At 35.6% G+C, this 19421-nt stretch overlaps 1 protein-coding gene across 2 annotated transcripts in view; it reads left to right on the top strand.

The window, feature by feature from the left end:
* Positions 1-19421, top strand: part of LOC106071709 (5-hydroxytryptamine receptor 3B-like) — a 90717-nt gene that overhangs the window by 29827 nt on the left and 41469 nt on the right. For both annotated transcript variants that reach the window (XM_056015630.1, XM_056015631.1), the window contains exon 2: positions 1776-2061. In XM_056015630.1, coding sequence (XP_055871605.1) covers positions 1949-2061 — 113 coding nt within the window. In that variant the 5' untranslated portion in view covers positions 1776-1948. The remainder of the gene's footprint in view (positions 1-1775; positions 2062-19421) is intronic.

Raw genomic sequence — 19421 nt, 5'->3', positions numbered from 1 at the left:
AATGTGTATTTAGAGTTGTTTCCCTGAGTCGGGAGGTAGGCATGGGGTGGTGGAAGGTGGGCTACAACTGACGGGTCAAAGTTCTAATCTGTATATAAGCCTAATCTACAACTGACGGGTCAAAGTTCTAATCTGTATATAGTCTTAATCTACAACTGACGGGTCAAAGTTCTAACCTGTATAGAGTCTAAATCTACAACTGACGGGTCAAAGTTCTAATCTGTATAGAGTCACAACTGACGGGTCAAAATTCTAATCTGTATAGAGTCACAACTGACGGGTCAAAGTTCTAATCTGTATAGAGTCTAAATCTACAACTGACGGGTCAAAGTTCTAATTTGTATAGAGTCTAAATCTACAACTGACGGGTCAAAGTTCTAATCTGTATAGAGTCTAAATCTACAACTGACGGGTCAAAATTCTAATCTGTATAGAGTCACAACTGACGGGTCAAAGTTCTAATCTGTATAGAGTCTAAATCTACAACTGACGGGTCAAAGTTCTAATCTGTATAGAGTCTAAATCTACAACTGACGGGTCAAAGTTCTAATCTGTATAGAGTCTAAATCTACAACTGACAGGTCAAAGTTCTTATCTGTATAGAGTCTAAATCTACAACTGACGGGTCAAAGTTCTAATCTGTATAGAGTCTAAATCTACAACTGACAGGTCAAAGTTCTAATCTGTATAGAGTCTAAATCTACAACTGACGGGTCAAAGTTCTAATCTGTATAGAGTCACAACTGACGGGTCAAAGTTCTAATCTGTATAGAGTCTTAATCTACAACTGACGGGTCAAAGTTCTAATCTGTATAGAGTCTAAATCTACAACTGACGGGTCAAAGTTCTAATCTGTATAGAGTCACAACTGACGGGTCAAAGTTCTAATCTGTATAGAGTCTTAATCTACAACTGACGGGTCAAAGTTTTAATCTGTATAGAGTCTAAATCTACAACTGACGGGTCAAAGTTCTAATCTGTATAGAGTCTAAATCTACAACTGACGGGTCAAAGTTCTAATCTGTATAGAGTGTAAATCTACAACTGACGGGTCAAAGTTTTAATCTGTATAGAGTCTAAATCTACAACTGACAGGTCAAAGTTCTAATCTGTATAGAGTCTAAATCTACAACTGACGGGTCAAAGTTCTAATCTGTATAGAGTTTAAATCTACAACTGACGGGTCAAAGTTCTAATCTGTATGGAGTCTAAATCTAGAGTTGAGGATGAAACAAAGAAATGTCGTTGTATATACGCTCAGTGCGCATTGGTTCAATCTCTTTTGTGTAGTACATCTTTCATGTTACAGCATGCTCAACTCGCATTGGTCCAATCAATTTCTTATAATTATATGACTTATATTTATTCATGATTAGTAACCATCATTGACATCGCCGTGCCACTATCCCACAATATAAGGAAATCTGAAGTAGAAAAACGAGAATCTTTAGAACGAAACTTCTGCTGAGATTAAGCGACTACGGAAGCTATCTTAAATAACAATATACCATGTTGTTATATAGGCCGAATGGATAATGACTACTGACTTTGCACGCTCATTTAAAGCCCTAAGCATTCCTATGGGGACCTGCCACATCATCAGAATATTTCTCAGTGGACTTTATTAACGGGACTGAATGAACTTTGCTTCCCTTAATGCAGCTTGACCCTGACAGTGCCAGAGAATGAAAATCTATTAAAATGTAACTAATAATAAGAAAGAAAGAATATACAATCTACATATTATGTTAAATATTCATTTTCTTTTCTTACAGAATAGCACCTGGGAAACAAAAGTGTCGATCAAGAAGAGTCTACATCTACTTAAGTTCAAAGGTCTTTTTTTTTATAAAAACAAGCTTCGTTTTTCTCAGCTCAAGTCAGTGCTGCATTTTCAAATTAATAAAACATTAGTCAACCTATTCAAAATCATATATGTGATAATTATATGTTTGAGTTTACTGGAGTATTGATTTGGAACAGGCCATATAAAGTTCTTTTTCACATTATCGTCATGGAACAATTAACAGTCTTGGCTCTTGTTTTGTGTTCTCTATACTGGTAGGTACCAAGTTTACTTCATAATAATTCAGTTAGAAAATATTTATCTTTGATTTTTAAGGTCAAATCAGAGTTGTTGTTTAAAGATGAAGAATGTGTCGCATAAACAGCTTCCTGGTAGTACTAGATCAACAGATCACTTTTCAAACGCAATAATTGCATGCAAATATTTCACACTTACCTATAAATATCTCCTAACTTTTTTTGGAGATTAAAACAGAATTCAAGAAATTAGTCTGTAACAGTGGCGTCACTAGGGTCGGTGTTACCCGGTGCGGCCCGCACCCTCGCACATACCTAGTGACGCCACTGGGCTGTATTGTATATATATATACTTTTTTTTTACGAAAAAGAAATAGCAATAGCTAAAGAACATAGCAACACAATGCATTGACCGTGTTTTTTGTCTAGGTACTAACACTGCAAGTGCATGAGTTTTGTCCAAATGTTTACAGAAGTGATTTGTTACAATACTTCTATTCAAGTCACAACTTCATAGATGGAACCTTGACACGGATCTCATTATCGGCTCTAACGACTTTCCTTGAAATGTAACAGTTGATGTATATGGTTGAGAAAAAAAATTACTAGGTCGTTGGCCACACTGGAAAATCTCTAGTTTGACCGTAATAATGTTTCAAAGTAAAAAAAAAGAAATCAATTTAAATTTGTCTAGAGAACGTAGTCTGGCTCTAGATCCAACATCCGTTTCGAAAGGACTATCGCTTTCTTGAAGAGACTATCGCTTTCGGGAATTTCCGAATGTAAGGCTATATTGATTCAAGAGTATAATAAATTAATATTCAGAAAAATTTTGCGCATAGTCTTCTTAGTCTATATCTAAAAGCCTATCATTGTTATTTATAAAGTTTAGTTAATATATACACACTCATTTTAATCAAGATTCTTTCTCGGGAGAAAGGTGGGGAATGGGGCGGGGTAAAAAAAACTCCCATTGTTATTTAATATTACATTCATTGGTTATTAAGAGAAAGACAATCATTCTAAAAGTTGTATCAAGGAGGTAGTGTCTTTTAAAAAAATGTATTTTTGTTTTTCTGGTTCCATTCTCTAGCACGATGACTAAGTCTTCAAATAATGCTGCTTGGAAGGAAATAGTGTATTAGAAGTATTCATCCAATTTAATGTCTACAATAAAGCCACTTAGAAGTTGTTAATAAGATTTATATAAAAGGTGATTGATCATTGTAAATATTGCAACACAATCTTGAACATCCATTTTATTCCAAGGTTAATTCTCTCCAACTATACTGGGGCTTGTTGGCTGGGTCGTTAAGCGCATAGCCTCCGAATAGAGGGGCTTCTAATCCTAGTGAAGACTGAGATTTAAAACTTTGGGATTGTTTGGACACCCATGAGTTCATCTAACTCTAATGGGCACTTGACATGCGCTGGGGGGGGGGGAAGTAAAGGCTGTTGGTTGTTGTGCTAGCCACATGACACTTTTGTTAACCATCAGCGATAGAAACAGATGAGCTTTACATTATCTGCCTCAAAGACTGCAAGGTTTGAAATGGGTAAATTTTTATCTAATTTATATCCAATCCTGGGAAAGACCAGTTATTAACTCCTGAGATAAACCAGTATTGAAATTCTGTGATAGACCAATATTCAACTCCTGAGATTGACCAGCATAAACTCCTGAGATACACCAGTATTCAACTTCTGAGATTCACCAGTATTCAACTCCTGAGATAACCAGTATTCAATTCCTGAGATAGACCAGTATTCAACTCCTGAGACCAGTATTTTCTCTCGGTCTCAAACGCGAGTCCTGAATACTTTATTAAACTTCTCCAGCTGTTTCTTTCGGAAACCAGTTGCTTTCCGGAGTTTAGCTCTACATAGAAAGAGTAATCTGACGTTGGAGCTGGTCTGTAAAGTGTTTTCAGGAAGCGCCTTTCCTTCATATGGCGTTTGAGTGCAACACAGTTGAACAATATGAATGTTCCATGTTGACATTCACTAAAACATTTGTTTAAGTTCTAACGTAGCCGAGTTGTGAGAAACTCAATTTTGTCAGTTAAAGAAGAGACACTATCTTCCATTCAAGGAGACCGAAGCCGCTGCCAACTATTTCTCTAGCTATTGGGTGAAATTGTTTACAATTTTGTAATCTCCAATAGTCAAGGAGCGAGAAAGTGCTATAAAACGATAAGTAGAGACCAATTGAAAGTGACGTCGATCAGAGTGTGGATCAATGTTTGAATACGTTTCTGGATCAATTTCTGATTCATCAACTTAATCCATTTCTGATTCATTATCTGAATTCATTTCTGATTTATTATCTGAATCCATTTCTGATTCATTATCTGAATCTATTTCTGATTCTTTAGGAGTGGGCAGGATGTGCCACCTGTCGGAAGGGGCCTAGTGATTCTATGGGCACCTATGGTAAGCTACGATAAGCAAAGATAAGCTACGTTCGTTTGCCTGAATAATGCATTTCTGCATTTCACTTGGCCACCAAGCCCGCATTAGAGCATGAAAAAAATACCCTGAATGGGCCTCTTAATGGGCCTTCATTGAAATGCAGAAGAACTCAAGATTACAAATTGATAATGTAATATAGTGATAATCGATACATCCCCCACTAGCTAGACGTAAAGACGTTTGTCATGTTAGTCTTTTTCTTGAGCGCTCTAAGATCAGTTTTGCGATCTTTGAAGCTGAACAACTGCTATCAAAGATCAGTCTTGAGATCTTTGAAGCTGAACAACTGCTATCAAAGATCAGTCTTGAGATCTTTGAAGCTGAACAACTGCTATCAAAGATCAGTCTTGAGATCTTTGAAGCTGAACAACTGCTATCAAAGATCAGTCTTGAGATCTTTGAAGCTGAACAACTGCTATCAAAGATCAGTCTTGAGATCTTTGAAGCTGAACAACTGCTATCATAGATCAGTCTTGAGATCTTTGAAGCTGAACAACTGCTATCATAGATCAGTCTTGAGATCTTTGAAGCTGAACAACTGCTATCAAAGATCAGTCTTGAGATCTTTGAAGCTGAACAACTGCTATCATAGATCAGTCTTGAGATCTTTGAAGCTGAACAACTGCTATCATAGATCAGTCTTGAGATCTTTGAAGCTGAACAACTGCTATCATAGATCAGTCTTGAGATCTTTGAAGCTGAACAACTGCTATCATAGATCAGTCTTGAGATCTTTGAAGCTAAACAACTGCTATCAAAGATCAGTCTTGAGATCTTTGAAGCTGAACAACTGCTCAGACCTATATTTAGAAGCAGTTCAATAATAGCAGTGAGTGCAGATAGAAAGAGGGAGATAAATAAAACTGTCGACATGTAAAGGGTAAATACAACAAAGAAATATCCGAAGTAATAATAGTTCCCCCCCCCCCCCCACTCCTCTACCTTTTCTCTTCTTTCTCTTTTGCTCTTATTCCTTTCTGCGAGAAACAGACCGGAAGTCATTATGCAAACACAAATAAAAGTGACACGGACTGATATACAAAGCAATGGATCACGTCGTATTTACTTTACCTGTATGTCTGTCTGTCTTATTAGTCCTCCCAATAAATCAATCAGATCTGAGAGTCAAAACGTAAACACTATGTAGATTTTTTTTCTTTCTATCGACCTCAATGAGTCGTTTTAATTCTAATTTCGTAGACCTGAAATCACGTCTACTACACTGTGGATGTTCATCTACTACACTGTGGATGTTCATCTACTACACTGTGGATGTTCATCTACTACACTGTGGATGTTCATCTACTACACTGTGGATGTTCATCTACTACACTGTGGATGTTCGTCTACTACACTGTGGATGTTCATCTACTACACTGTGGATGTTCATCTACTACACTGTGGATGTTCATCTACTACACTGTGGATGTTCGTCTACTACACTGTGGATGTTCATCTACTACACTGTGGATGTTCATCTACTACACTGTGGATGTTCATCTACTACACTGTGGATGTTCGTCTACTACACTGTGGATGTTCGTCTACTACACTGTGGATGTTCATCTACTACACTGTGGATGTTCATCTACTACACTGTGGATGTTCATCTAATACACTGTGGATGTTCGTCTACTACACTGTGGATGTTCGTCTACTACACTGTGGATGTTCATCTACTACACTGTGGATGTTCATCTACTACACTGTGGATGTTCATCTACTACACTGTGGATGTTCTTCAAAGAAACGGAAAAGAATACGAAAATGTCAACATGTTCTGCCCCAGCGATGAATTGCGTCATAATATTCAGATAGAGTGAAAACAATGGTCAACAACAATAACAACAAATTGTGTCTAAAACGACGCAAACAACAATAATTTTTTAAAATCGTGTTCGGGTCCAAATGGAGACTCCGAATTTTTTTTTCTCTCAAATATTTGTACTAGTATATAACCTAATAAAATACTACTGGAAGACATGTCTTGATTCTAGGCTTTATTGAACAGGAATGACAAAACAGTTCACACTAACACAGTACACACACATATAAGCTGACCTGGACACCAAGACATTTAGACACACAAGAACAGATCAGTTCACAACACACAACAACTAGTAGGAAAGTTATCAATAGCTTTGTACTGAACGAGATCTGCTTCTCAAGTGAAAGGAAAGTATTGAATAGGGAACTCATCTACATTAAATGTTTTGAAGTACACAGTTTACGAAAATGGCGAAGAATGATGAAATGTTAAAAGTTCCAGAATCTATTTTAAAGTCTTACTTATGCAAGGCCAACAGTATTGTTAAAAGTACTTCTGTTATAAATACCTGGTACTTAGGTCCTTCAGTAGTCCCAGCTGCGATGGGCAGGCCACATCTGCAGAATGGAAGACCCCCGAATCCCTGAAAAACTCCTGTATGGACAATGAAGTGAAGGGAGGCGCTCACAAGATGGACAGAGAAGACCCTTAAAACTTCTCTAAAAGCCTTCAGTCTTGACCCTGCCACCTGGGAGACGGAAGCCCATGAAAGAGCGACAGTTCCATTCAATACTTGCACCAATCTACAGTCCAAGTTTTTCTCTTGTGTCCATTCACTAACTTCCACGTGTCACATTTTTGTTGACATTTTCTTCCATGAAATAAAACTTGCTTCTAGTAGAATAACTGTAGGCTCTAAAGAATCTCTTTCATGTTTCTGTAAATCAAGTTCTGAGTATTTGATCATTTTAATGTTACCGAATTACTTTTTTCATAGGTATTGGACTCTCATTCTTACCATAAGGTCTAAAGAAATAAATGTTAGCAGAAGATAGCTATACAACTCACCTTCGACACCTTGCTAGAGTTTTTGAATCGGTTCATGTTGCTCCATCATAATACTATTTTCACCTGTACAGAAAAAAAAACAAGAAAAATATAAACAAGAAAAAAATGTTTAAAATATTTTTAAAATAAAAAGACTATTTTTCCTTTATACACATTATAGAGCGATTATATCGCTTCTAATAACTAATGAATGAAAGATTTATACAAAAAAATTAAATTAACATTTGTGAACCCCTCTTTCCCCACCCCACTAGTAAAGCAAGTGTATATCTACTATATATCTATTATAATATTGTTGTAAATTTAAAACTCAACGGATGGTACTGAAGAATTACACATAAACTTAATAACTAAATAACGATAAGTTAAGATATCGGCACACACATTTCTCTCTTGTTCTTCTCTAGATCTTGTGTTGAACGGCAGAAAGCACATTTTCCACTAAACCATATGCACAGTTCTCTGAGGGTGTCGCTTTCTTCTTCTCCAATTGGCCAGTCCTCTCTTGCCATCATGTTGTGGTTTCTTCGCCTTCTTAATGACATAACACATAGAGAGCTAGTGGCGGTCACTGTTGTAGTTCTCAGCGGCTGTTTGTCAGCACACTTTTTCAATGAACGTTTTGTTAAGGATTTGTAGTCCCTCGGGAAGCCAGCTTGCTGGTATCTCTTTTGCCACACAGTCTGCAGATATCTCCTCTGCTAAATTGTAATCTTCGGCCGTATCTGGAAGGTATGCCCACGAAGCAGCCTTGTAACATTCCATGCTAAATTGTTCATCAACCATTGCATCACTTTCCGTTGGAACTGATTTACCATCGTTCGTATTACTCTCTTTGGTGAGGGCAGATATACAAATGTTTAAGTCCAAAACTTTTGGCTGAGGCATTTTCCATTCTCCATTAAAGCACCGAAAGGTACAGTTATTGTTAAACGCCAATGTGCTGCCATCAAGCTTTGAGTTTCCCTCGAATTAACTGGCAGACATACAGAGGTCTTTAACATCTACAGCAACAGGCTTCGACGCAGACCCAACGTTGTCTTGATCTGTCTGGCTCATTGAGGTACCTCTAGCAGGTTCATGTTGTAAAAACTTCAGTCACATAACAGATTTTAGTATAGAATTCACACAATTTGTTTCTTCCTTTGTATCTTTCTTTCAAGTCTGCACTTATCGTTGAAATCATCGTAGCTCACCTTGTCACATTTCTCGTCTTGAAAGCCACACTCTTACCAACAACTCAGTCACAGACAGCGCTGTGAGCCCGAACGTTTCCGTCATAACTGCGTGTGCAGCCTTGATTAGTTAAAGGCTCTTTCACCAACGAGTCTATTTGGTCCTTCAGTGTACCCGTTCACAACACTAATCCGTTTGTTCTAGGATCATGTTTATTTCGTTGATCAATTCTTCATGCATCTTACCAAGTAGCTCAACGATAACGGGTTCAATTTCGATGGTAAATGTCGGAGTCTTTGTCTTCCTACACCAAATACTGACATAGACGCAGCCTCAGAACTTCTGTGTTCCTTTTGAAGTATTTTAAGCCTCGCCATCTGAGTTTTTGTTTCATCCTCATGTAGCTGAACTTATCTATCCTCTTCAATGTTGACATTTCTTCCTTCCTCCGAGCTTAGTAAAACCCACTCCTGACACCATTTGTTGTAAATTTAGAACAAACACTCAACGGAAGGCACTGAAGAATTACACATACGTTTAATAGCTAAATAATCACGTCTCTTGATCCTCTCTAGATTTGTTCATGCCTTTTGTTGAACAGTGCACTGGTGTGCACCAAATGCGTGGTCGTAGGATCAGATTTATAACAATTGTGTACCGGTAATGATAAATGATAGGCCTTTAGATCTAGACGCAAAATGTTCCTGAACATTTATTAATTAAATTCTTTAATAAATTGGGCCTACATACGGAAATACCCGAAGACGTAGTCTGTTCCAGATAAAGATTTTCTAGTCTTCTAACCAAATTTCAATTAATTTTTTTTATACTTTGAAAATTATAATGGTCAAACTAAAGTTTCCCAAGGTGGCTAGTAATTCTTTTCCCAACTTTCAAATTTCAAGAAAAATATTTAGAGCCGTTTTCGAGAACCGTGTTCATCCAGGTTCCAAGTCTTTTATGTTTTTGCCGATGAATGTGCAACTTGAATAGAGGAATTGTAAAAAAAAAATACTTATAAAAACAAAGCTTATATTTAAAAAAAAAAATGCAATAATTTGAATTAATCATGTCATTAATTTTTAATTTTTTAGAGATCTAGACTAACAATTTTCTGCATCAAAACAAACAGAAGGAAACATTGTAATAATTCAAAGATGTAAGCCTAGCTTTACATTACTCGTAGTAAAGAGTTACCTTAAGAAAACAAATATTTAGCCACCTTAGGAAAAAACGTATTTTTTTTTGTTCTGTTTTTAATGTAACGTATGAGTACCCCCCGGACTCACAGGGGCCGCCTACGAAGTGTTTTATTTTTAGCATGCATATAACGATAAAGTATAACCAGGTACAATTGTTTTGTTTTGTTATTTTAAAATAAACTTAACTCCAGAAAAAAACAACTGTTTCTTTATTTATTTATTTAGGTATGATGCTAGGTTTTAATCATTTTCTGAAAACTCTAAAATCTGTGTTTATTTCAAAGGTTCCACAACTGGATGACTTCTGCAGACGCCAGTAAAAAGATTAACTTCCCTTGTTGTAAGGCTGTTACAAACGCTGGCACGAAATAAATAACAATTTAAAAAAGCATTTGCTTTCCATTTAAAATTTCCCCATAGTCTATGAAATATACAGATCTATTCGTTTCAAATCATAAAAACTGAAGAAGCAACAGAACGTAACTGTGTAATAGACCTGCTGTAAATTATATAAAATAAAGTACAAAGATAAAATAATATCTAAATTGGGGTCATGCAGAGGGGAGGTAATTGTGTATATTAGTTTGGGCGTCTGTTGATTGATGTACGTAACTCCTTAATCAGCTTCTAATTTATAACCAACTTTCTGGCAATTACGGAGATATGCTTTGTAACTCTTTGTTTTTAGCCAGCAGTAAAAATTGGGAGTTACGGAACTAGAAGATGAGACGGAGACGGTGAGCCATTACATGCTTCCTCGAAGGAATTTATTCTCCAGATGTAAACTCTTCGTTTAAGGAGATATATCTATACTCTTTATTTGAATATCTTATCTATGAAAGCTTATTGAATTGCTTGAAGCTAACGGACATTATATGTTGTTTTTTTTTTTGTTGATGTATTTTTGTAACAATCAGGGTAAGGCCAGCTGAGGTCGATTATCAGTTTTTTTTTTTTTTTTTGCTGTTTACTTAACTAGGGGTAGATACACTTGCATTAAATTCCCGAATTCTTTCTCCCGCCTGACAGTATAAAGCAAGAACCAAAAAGTAATAGCATGTAAACTACGAACATCAAATAAACGTTATTCAACTGAACATTTAGTGAATAACAACAGTTGTCAACATGAACAATAATTAATAGTACTTAATTGCAAATTAGTAACATATTTACATGTACATCAATATAATTGAAGTTAGTACAGAACATCAACCTCATCCACTTCCAACAACGATAGCTAACAATACGCCTCCAAGGGCGGAAAGGCGACACTCTTTCCCATAGCCCCAAGCTTAACACCCCTTACAACGGGGAAACAGAAACCCAGCTACCCAGCTCACAAAAGAAGCTCTCTCTCTCTTTTGCGGGAACTAAGGGTGACGTAAACACACACATACACCATATTCTCGACAACAGAACGCACCTACTATAAACTACTTCCTATACGCTCAAACACAACTATTAAATACAAAGAAAACTTCACGCGCGCACGACAGTCGAGTGGCAGTGTGCTCTGTACTTATCTCCAGTGGAACCCATTCGTGGTACATCGTATATCTATCTCCAGTGGAACCCATTCGTGGTACATCGTATATCTATCTCCAGTGGAACCCATTCGTGGTACATCGTATACCTATCCCCACTGGAACCCATTCGTGGTACATCGTATATCTATCCCCACTGGAACCTTTTCGTTTTAGATTAAATTGTAAGTGTATTGCGCCAGTGCAAACTAGGTAGCCGCCTAGGTTCCGTTTGGTGCGCGAAGGACTCAAAACAATTTCAAAGAAGAAATAGCGAAACTTGTCTTCAATATTATTGTTGGATTTGGAGTACACCAGGTTTTTTCAATAAATTGAGCAATTTTAGTTTTAATTGCTGCTTTTATTTTATCTTCTATTTCATTTGGGGCCACCAAATTCACTTCGCATAGGGCCTCCAATTATCTAAGGACGGTTCTGATAGCGCTCGTGGTTAGAACATCTCACCAAGGGTTATGGAATCGAGGTAACACGCTAGGACTCAAACACACACACATTCCGGGCTCACATAAGTCTCACCAGCAGGACTAGCCCGTACTTTCACTCTCTCTCTCTCTTTCTTAGCAATAAAAAATGTATTTCTTTTATTCTTTCTCTCTCTCTCTCTTTCTTGTTTCCTTCACACACACATACGCTTACAGTGACCTGCATACCCTTAAAAAAATGAGTCAGACGTCCTAAACAGTTATGTGCCAAGCAGGCAAACCACTTTTTTTTTAATTCATCCGAAATGTTGTAGTCACGTGGATCTAACATGTAAACAAAGAACTGATGCCAACTTTAAAATGTTACATCCCGTCTTAACACACACACACACACACTTGTAATCACACACACGTTTAAAACTCATCGGTCTGAAAGTCTGAACTCCCATCACCCTACTTCTGCTAACTAAATGATTTTTTTAAAGCCCCTTATTCAATGTGAAAGTTTGAGAAACATGGGGGTGAGGGGTGCTGTCAAAATTATTACGTTTAAAATGATTACAACATTTACACTGGCGTTTTCTTTCAGTGTGAATCACTATTACAGAATAGAAACAACCATGAAGCTCTCATCCTAAGGGAGAAATAGTTATGAGGGATTTGATGTTTTAACTTTTGTATCTACCGATTCTATGAGCTAGTGTTGCTAAAACACGCGCTAACATTACATGAAACAAAAGAGCTCTACAGGATGGAACGAAACTTTGATTGTAAACTGCTAAATATAAAATGATTCTAACATAGATTTATATATTATACTAGACTGGAAACCGGAAATAAATTCTTATCCGCGATTGATCGATTTACAGACCTATATATATATATATATATATATATAGATTTTTATGTACGTAAACTCTTTTTTAAGCTCTAAGGGGAGTCGCCCCAATCATCCCCAATCAATCTTTTCTGTCTTAGAAAAGTAATGATCTCATAGTAATGTTTTCAAAGTTTAGAAATAATTCAAAATCATTTCTCGGATATTCACGCAAATATATGAAACAAAGCCATTTCCTGATTGTTTCCATTGAGATAATGTTTCAAAAATTAGATCGAAATAATTCATGTTAATTCAAATCATCTTATGTACATTTAAATAGATTGATTACCTAGATCTTTCTAGATTATCTAAAAATTGCAAAATAATAACTATGAGAAGAGAGTACTCTTATTTTTGATGATCTAGATCTAAAAATTAAATTATAGGTTAGAGTTGAAAAAAACAACTCTACTTCTTTTAACTACTTTACAAAATAACGCCTTGATCCAACTTTCTAAAAAATTTTCACGACATTTTTTTGTAGTGTTAAAAAATCTCCATGTCCAGTCTAGAGTAGTATATATAAGTCTATGGATTCTAAGCAAACAGCCCTCCCCCTTTTTGTGAAGAAACTAATCTAGTGGTGATTTTTTTATTTAAAATTAATCATACTAATCTCCTCTTTATTTACACTATCATTTTTAAGATCCACTTTATGTTTACGAAACAATATAATTCAGTAAAAAAAAAACATAAAAAAAAACAGATTTAAAAAAAGAGAAGACGCTATGAAGAAATGTGGTGGCTTTATAATAGAAACGTCAGAAAAGAAATGGAAACAAAAAGACTGGAAGACATTATTTAAAAAAAATAGACCAAAGAAATACTATCAAGGACGCTATATAAAAAAATAGTCACGCTTGCCAACTAGATAATATTAATTACTTAAAGCTTTAAGCAAAAGATCTTGCATGAAAATCTTCAAATAGGATAATTTAGTCCCTTGGTCAGGTTAAAAAAGCAGCATATAATATGTATGAGAAGGACTTATTAAGTGTGAATGTTAAGATTAAGGACTAATTGCGTGTGTATGGAAAGACTAAGGACTTATTGCGTGTGTATGGAAAGACCATAGACTATATATATACAGGAATGCCAACACTAAGGGTAACTAAGCATAAGTTTCGTTCAACACCAAAATGTGAGATGTGGTACTTCCGGTATAAACTTATTTTATGACATTCACGATGTTTGAATGATAATGCCAGCTTGGATAATATATTTCTCTTTTCATCACATTTGACAATTTCTTTTTACATTGTATACTATTAATATGAGTTAAATAAGCGATTAATGAAAGAGTAAATACAGTTTTGAGAGTGTCATTTATTATATGGTAGCCTATAGGCCTATAATAGCTGATAGAAGTTAAGTCTGTGAGTGAGTCAATCTAAAAAAAACAATAGTGAGTCCCTGAGCCTACACACTGACATCTTTACCAACTTGTATTTACATCTAGATTCTATATCTATTTTTTAAATTTATTTGTAGTTTTTTTTTTTAAAGATAGCATGCAGTATGCATTATATATATATATAAATGGAGAATGAAGCCATTAAAAATTACAAGCAATCGTGTATTTATAACTAATTGAAAAATATGAATAAAACTTTCAGCTCTGCAAGTTATTAATTTTTTAATTTTTTAAACTAATTAAATCCTAAATAACATTCAATTATTCTAAAAGCCCCCCCCCCCCCAAAAAAAAAAATTGATTGTTCCAAATTTTTCTTCACCTAATAGAATTCTAGAATCATTGTTCCTACTTCAATAAAAATTAATTGTACACGTAGTAAACATGTAAACATTGACCCAGACCTAGTGACCTATGGCTATAAACTATATCTACATATACGACCATACACACTACTATAATTTGTTTTGGAAAAAAAATGGCTTAATGGGTTTTTAATTATATATATATATACTTTATAGCAGTGATGCCCAACCTTATTTGGTCTGCGGGCCATTTTAATTTTCGGCATTCGTGTCGCGGGCCATATCACCAAAAAGAAAAAAAATTAAATATACAATAAGCCTATTTTTAATAGTTTTATTTTTGGACCTACTTACATAAATTAATGTGATGCAAGAAGTTTATCCAAAACCATTTTATGAATATCTGGCTGCATAGATGAAACACCAAGTCGGAGCACTGAATCTAGATGTTCATCCGTGAGGCGATTACGACACATGGTTTTCGCCCGTTTCATCATTGAAAAAGTTTGTTCCCACAAACAAGTGCTTGAAAACACTGTGATCATCCTTAGCGCTTGTTTTCGAAGATTTGGAAACGCTTCTGCAGGTTACATGGATTAAAAGTCAATGGTCTGCATCACTTGAAATTTGTCAAGTAGGGATGTCTGGCTTTGTAAGTTAATCAGTTCCAATTGTAGATCTCTCGGGACACTTTACACATCGGCAGCAAACAGATTTTCAAAAAGACGGATTTCATTTTTTAAATTCTGAAAATCCACAAATCTTTCACTGAAATTATGTATCAAGAGCCTCAGAAGTTAGATCATTCTTTCTTTTGGGAAAGACATATTTAGCTGCTTATCATTTTGTAGAGTGGTACAGGTTGGAAAGTCGACAAGATGCACCCTTTCCGCCTGTTGAATGAAGAGTTGCAATTTTGTTTGGAAAGCACATATGTCTGCATACACATGCGAAATCAATTAGTTTTCCCCTTGTAGTTTGGTGTTGAGTTCATTTAGATGTGATGTCGCATAAAATAGCCAAATCCCACAACCATGACGGGTCGTTCAGTTGTAGCACTTGTTTTGATTTATCGGTCATAAATATTTCAATTTCGTTTCGTGTCTCAAATCAAAAAAACATTTTAATACTTTTCCTCGGCTTACCCCCCCCCCCAGAACTTCACTGTGAAATAGAACGTCTTCATATTCGGGCTCTATTTCTGTCAGAAAATCTTTGAAAGTTCTGTGATTCAACGTTCTTGTGATTTGATGAAATTTACAGTGTTGAGCACAATCATCATCACATGGTCCAGATTCAAAACCTTTCCACAGAGATTTTGTTGGTGAACGATGCAGTGAAGCCGCAGGGGTTCAGTTCCATTTGACTCAACTTTTTTTCAATAACTCTTGCTGTCATTCCGCTGTGAATATATTTCTAGCGCCATCAGTAGTCACTCCAACTAATTTATTCCAAGAAAGAGCAAGGTCCTCTTTGATGGCTGACACTTCTTTGAACAGGTCTTCTCCAGTTAGTCCCATGCATGCTCCTCATAGCTGCTAACTCTTCTGTTATATCAAAATTGCTGTTTGTACTCCTAATAAATACCAAGAGTTGCGCAGGATCAGTTATGTCAGTGGACTCGTCCGCAGCAATATAAAACATTTCGAAATCTGCTGCTCTGTCTTTGGATTGTGAATGAAGATTTACCCCCATATCTTCCACTCGCCTTGTAATTGTCATGCGAGAAAGGCTGACAGCTTCTACTGCATTCATCTTTTCAGGACACATTTCTTCCATCACTGCTAGCAAGCACCTTTTTACACATTCGCCATCGGAAAAAGGCTTCATTGCTCTACTTAAATTGTGAGCAACTCTGTAGATGGCCCTTTTCGCCGACTTGTTTCTTGTCTCTTTTTGTTAAATATTCTCTTCAATCCCCCAAACTATAGTCGTAACTTGGCTATCTTGTCTTCGCGGCTCAAGCCAAGAATGCCACCATATGTGTTTATGTGTTTGGCTTCATAATGCCTTTTAGTGTTATGTTCTTTAAAAACAGTCACACTTTCTTTACAAATCAAACATGCTGGCTTACTATCCTATTCCACAAAAAAGTAAGGATCTGTCCACTTTTCCTGAAAGTTTCTACATTCAGAGTCCACTTTTCGTTTCTTAGGCCATTTCATTAATTCACAAACGTTAAACAATACGGTACCAATCGCTTTGACATCAAAAGAACAAGGACACGGCTAGCTCAAGACAGTAGCGGAATTGTCCAAGAATTAAAAATAGCTGTCTAGTTTTATCGCCATTGAAAAAAACAAAACACTTGTGTTCTTACAATACAAAAAATATTTACTATGAATACCAAACATAAAGATGGAATTCATCAAAGAATGAGTGATCCTAACTTAAAAAGAATATTTTTTCAACATTCTAATTTTCTAATTTTCTTTTTTTACATTTTGTTCCAATGCTTTGGCGGGCCGAATAGAAGCACGTCGCGGGCCGGATCTGGCTTTATAGTATCTATATTATAAAGTAGAATGTGAGGTGTATGTATGTATGTATGTATGTTACTTATAGACATCAAAACCGCTTGACCAATCTTGATAAAACTAGGCAGGAATGTTCCTTGGGTACTAACTTAGACCGTAGTGTATGTATTGTAGCCCTAAAACAAACTTAAGATCCTCAAAAAAAAAAAAAAAAGTTGTCCGACTCTATTAAAGCTATAGTATTTATGGATCTAGGCCATGGTTAACAATGTTGACATGAGAAAAGATCGAAAGGATTTAGACCTAGATCTAATTTTAAGAAATACACTTTGCGCAGATAGTTTTTTACTTTGACACATGAAAATACAAAAGAAGATCTAATGATTTCATTATATAATGAAATTAACCTTCAATTTTGTGTTTCAAAAGCATTTTTTACATAAATTAGTTCCTGATATCTGTGACTACAGATTTCCTGGCGAACATTCTTTCATTAGACATTACCAATTGGTTACACATTAACACATCTCTCTACTGAGTCTATTCCTAGGTCTAGGTCTAAAACTCTTATTGAACTCTAAGATGATAAAACTTCTTTTCGCAAAGATAGTTTTGTGCTTTAACACATAAACATACTAATTATTGTCCATTCATTTGATATTTTAATCAATTTAACATTCAAATTTGTTTTTCTAAAGCATTTTTAATACATTCGTTCGCTGTTCGCTAAAGTTGCGTAGCCGTGTTGAGATAGGCCTATATTCATTCATGAAAAAAGGTCACGCATGCGCAACACAGAATGAACTCTATAAAAGCCAATTTTTAACTCTAGATTAGTGTAGATTTAGATCTATGTCTACCTCAATATCTACTTTATACTGTAACACATGAACATACAAAATTAAGTCTATTCATCTTAAATTTTAATCAAATATATGTAGGCCTACAAGCAATTGTTTTAATTTCAAAAAATGGATTTAAGCCTATTAGCTATTTTGTTTTGAGAGCTTCATTCACACTATTTTTACATTGACACATTCGCTTTACTTATTACATTATTATTTCGTTTAAATGTGACTATATCGACAGTAATGCGCAAATAAAGACCCGCGGGTAGCGGGTAACATATGTCTAGTAGATATATATAAACTAGTTAGAACATTATCTATGTAAATGCTCTTTTTTTAAGTTGGTAAATTAGATTTTGTTGTTATAACAATCTGGCTATGTCTATCGCACTGTTACCAAAAGTATGACTAAGAAATATTTTGAACGTAGTGTTTATCTTTAGTGATGGTTTCTTTATATAGTAAACTAATTCACCGGAAGTCATTCTTCTAACACTACACTGCAACCAAGGACGCCTCGGTGTACGGGACTTATTTAATTGAATAATATAGGCGTGGTGCGCACAGTTGGCAGTCCTGTATATATATAGTCTATGGGAAAGACTAAGGACTTATTGCGTGTGTATGGAAAGACCAAGGACTTATTGCGTGTGTATGGAAAGACTAATGACTTATTGCGTGTGTATGGAAAGACTAATGACTTATTGCGTGTGTATGGAAAGACTAATGACTTATTGCGTGTGTATGGAAAGACCAAGGACTTATTGCGTGTATGGAAAGACTAAGGACCTATTGCGTGTGTATGGAAAGACTAATGACTTATTGCGTGTGTATGGAAAGACTAAGGACTTATTGCGTGTGTATGGAAAGACTAAGGACTTATTGCGTGTGTATGGAAAGACTAAGGACTTATTGCTTGTGTATAGAAAGACTAAGGACTAATTGCGCGAGCGAAGAGAAAAACATACCGTCAGATGTGCTTCGGTGTTTGCTGTGACTGCGTACTGCTATTGGGGCATACATTTTATTGCAATAGTTTGGCTGAAGAATCGTTTCCCCTTCATGTTGCTTGTCTCCAGACATCGCAACTATCAATGATAAATGAGTCAAGAAAGTCTAGTCCGTAAAAATGACTTCAGAAAGTCCTGTCCATCGCACTATTTAATACAAGTCTAGCGTTCTTACAATAAAAATTGACAAATATTCTTGGAGCGAATATATAAGACCTTATCAATTGATAGAAAAATTTGAAAATAGATTTATGCATTTAAGTAAAAAAAAAAAAAGTAAAGTTCCCCTTTCAGACCTTGCGATCTATAGGGCAGATGATGTAAAGGTCATTTGCTTAGCAGGTTTTTTTTGTTCCTTGGTAAAAATGTTCCAATATTTGTTAGGAGTAAAATAATGGCTCTTATGAAAGACGTAAGTATTCAAGGAGAATCTGTCTGTATACATGTGGCAAAGTCTGTAATAACACATTTTTATTCGATTTTTACTTCAACGCATGATCGTATATGATCTATTTATGGTAAGTAACGTTTTGTGTATTCATATTTTTAGATCACTGTAGCATATTTAGATAAGAGATAAATGATTCTAGTTGAACTATTCATGGAGTGGTCTCTGTTGAAGTTGCGCGCGCTTCAAGTACTCTTGACACCTTCAAGATCATTATTATTAAGTGATGAGGGAAACTACTATACTATCTGAGTGAAACTACTATCTGAAAAAAAATGTTCACATGGCCTCGTCTAGATCATTTGGTGTCTCACGTTCGAATGTAAATTATGAGTGAGTCTGGT

The sequence above is a fragment of the Biomphalaria glabrata genome, chromosome 17 (assembly GCF_947242115.1).
Source record: "Biomphalaria glabrata chromosome 17, xgBioGlab47.1, whole genome shotgun sequence".
Lineage (NCBI taxonomy): Eukaryota > Metazoa > Mollusca > Gastropoda > Planorbidae > Biomphalaria > Biomphalaria glabrata.
The sequence above is the reverse complement of the archived record's forward strand: the minus strand, read 5'-3'. Positions and strand labels throughout refer to the sequence as shown.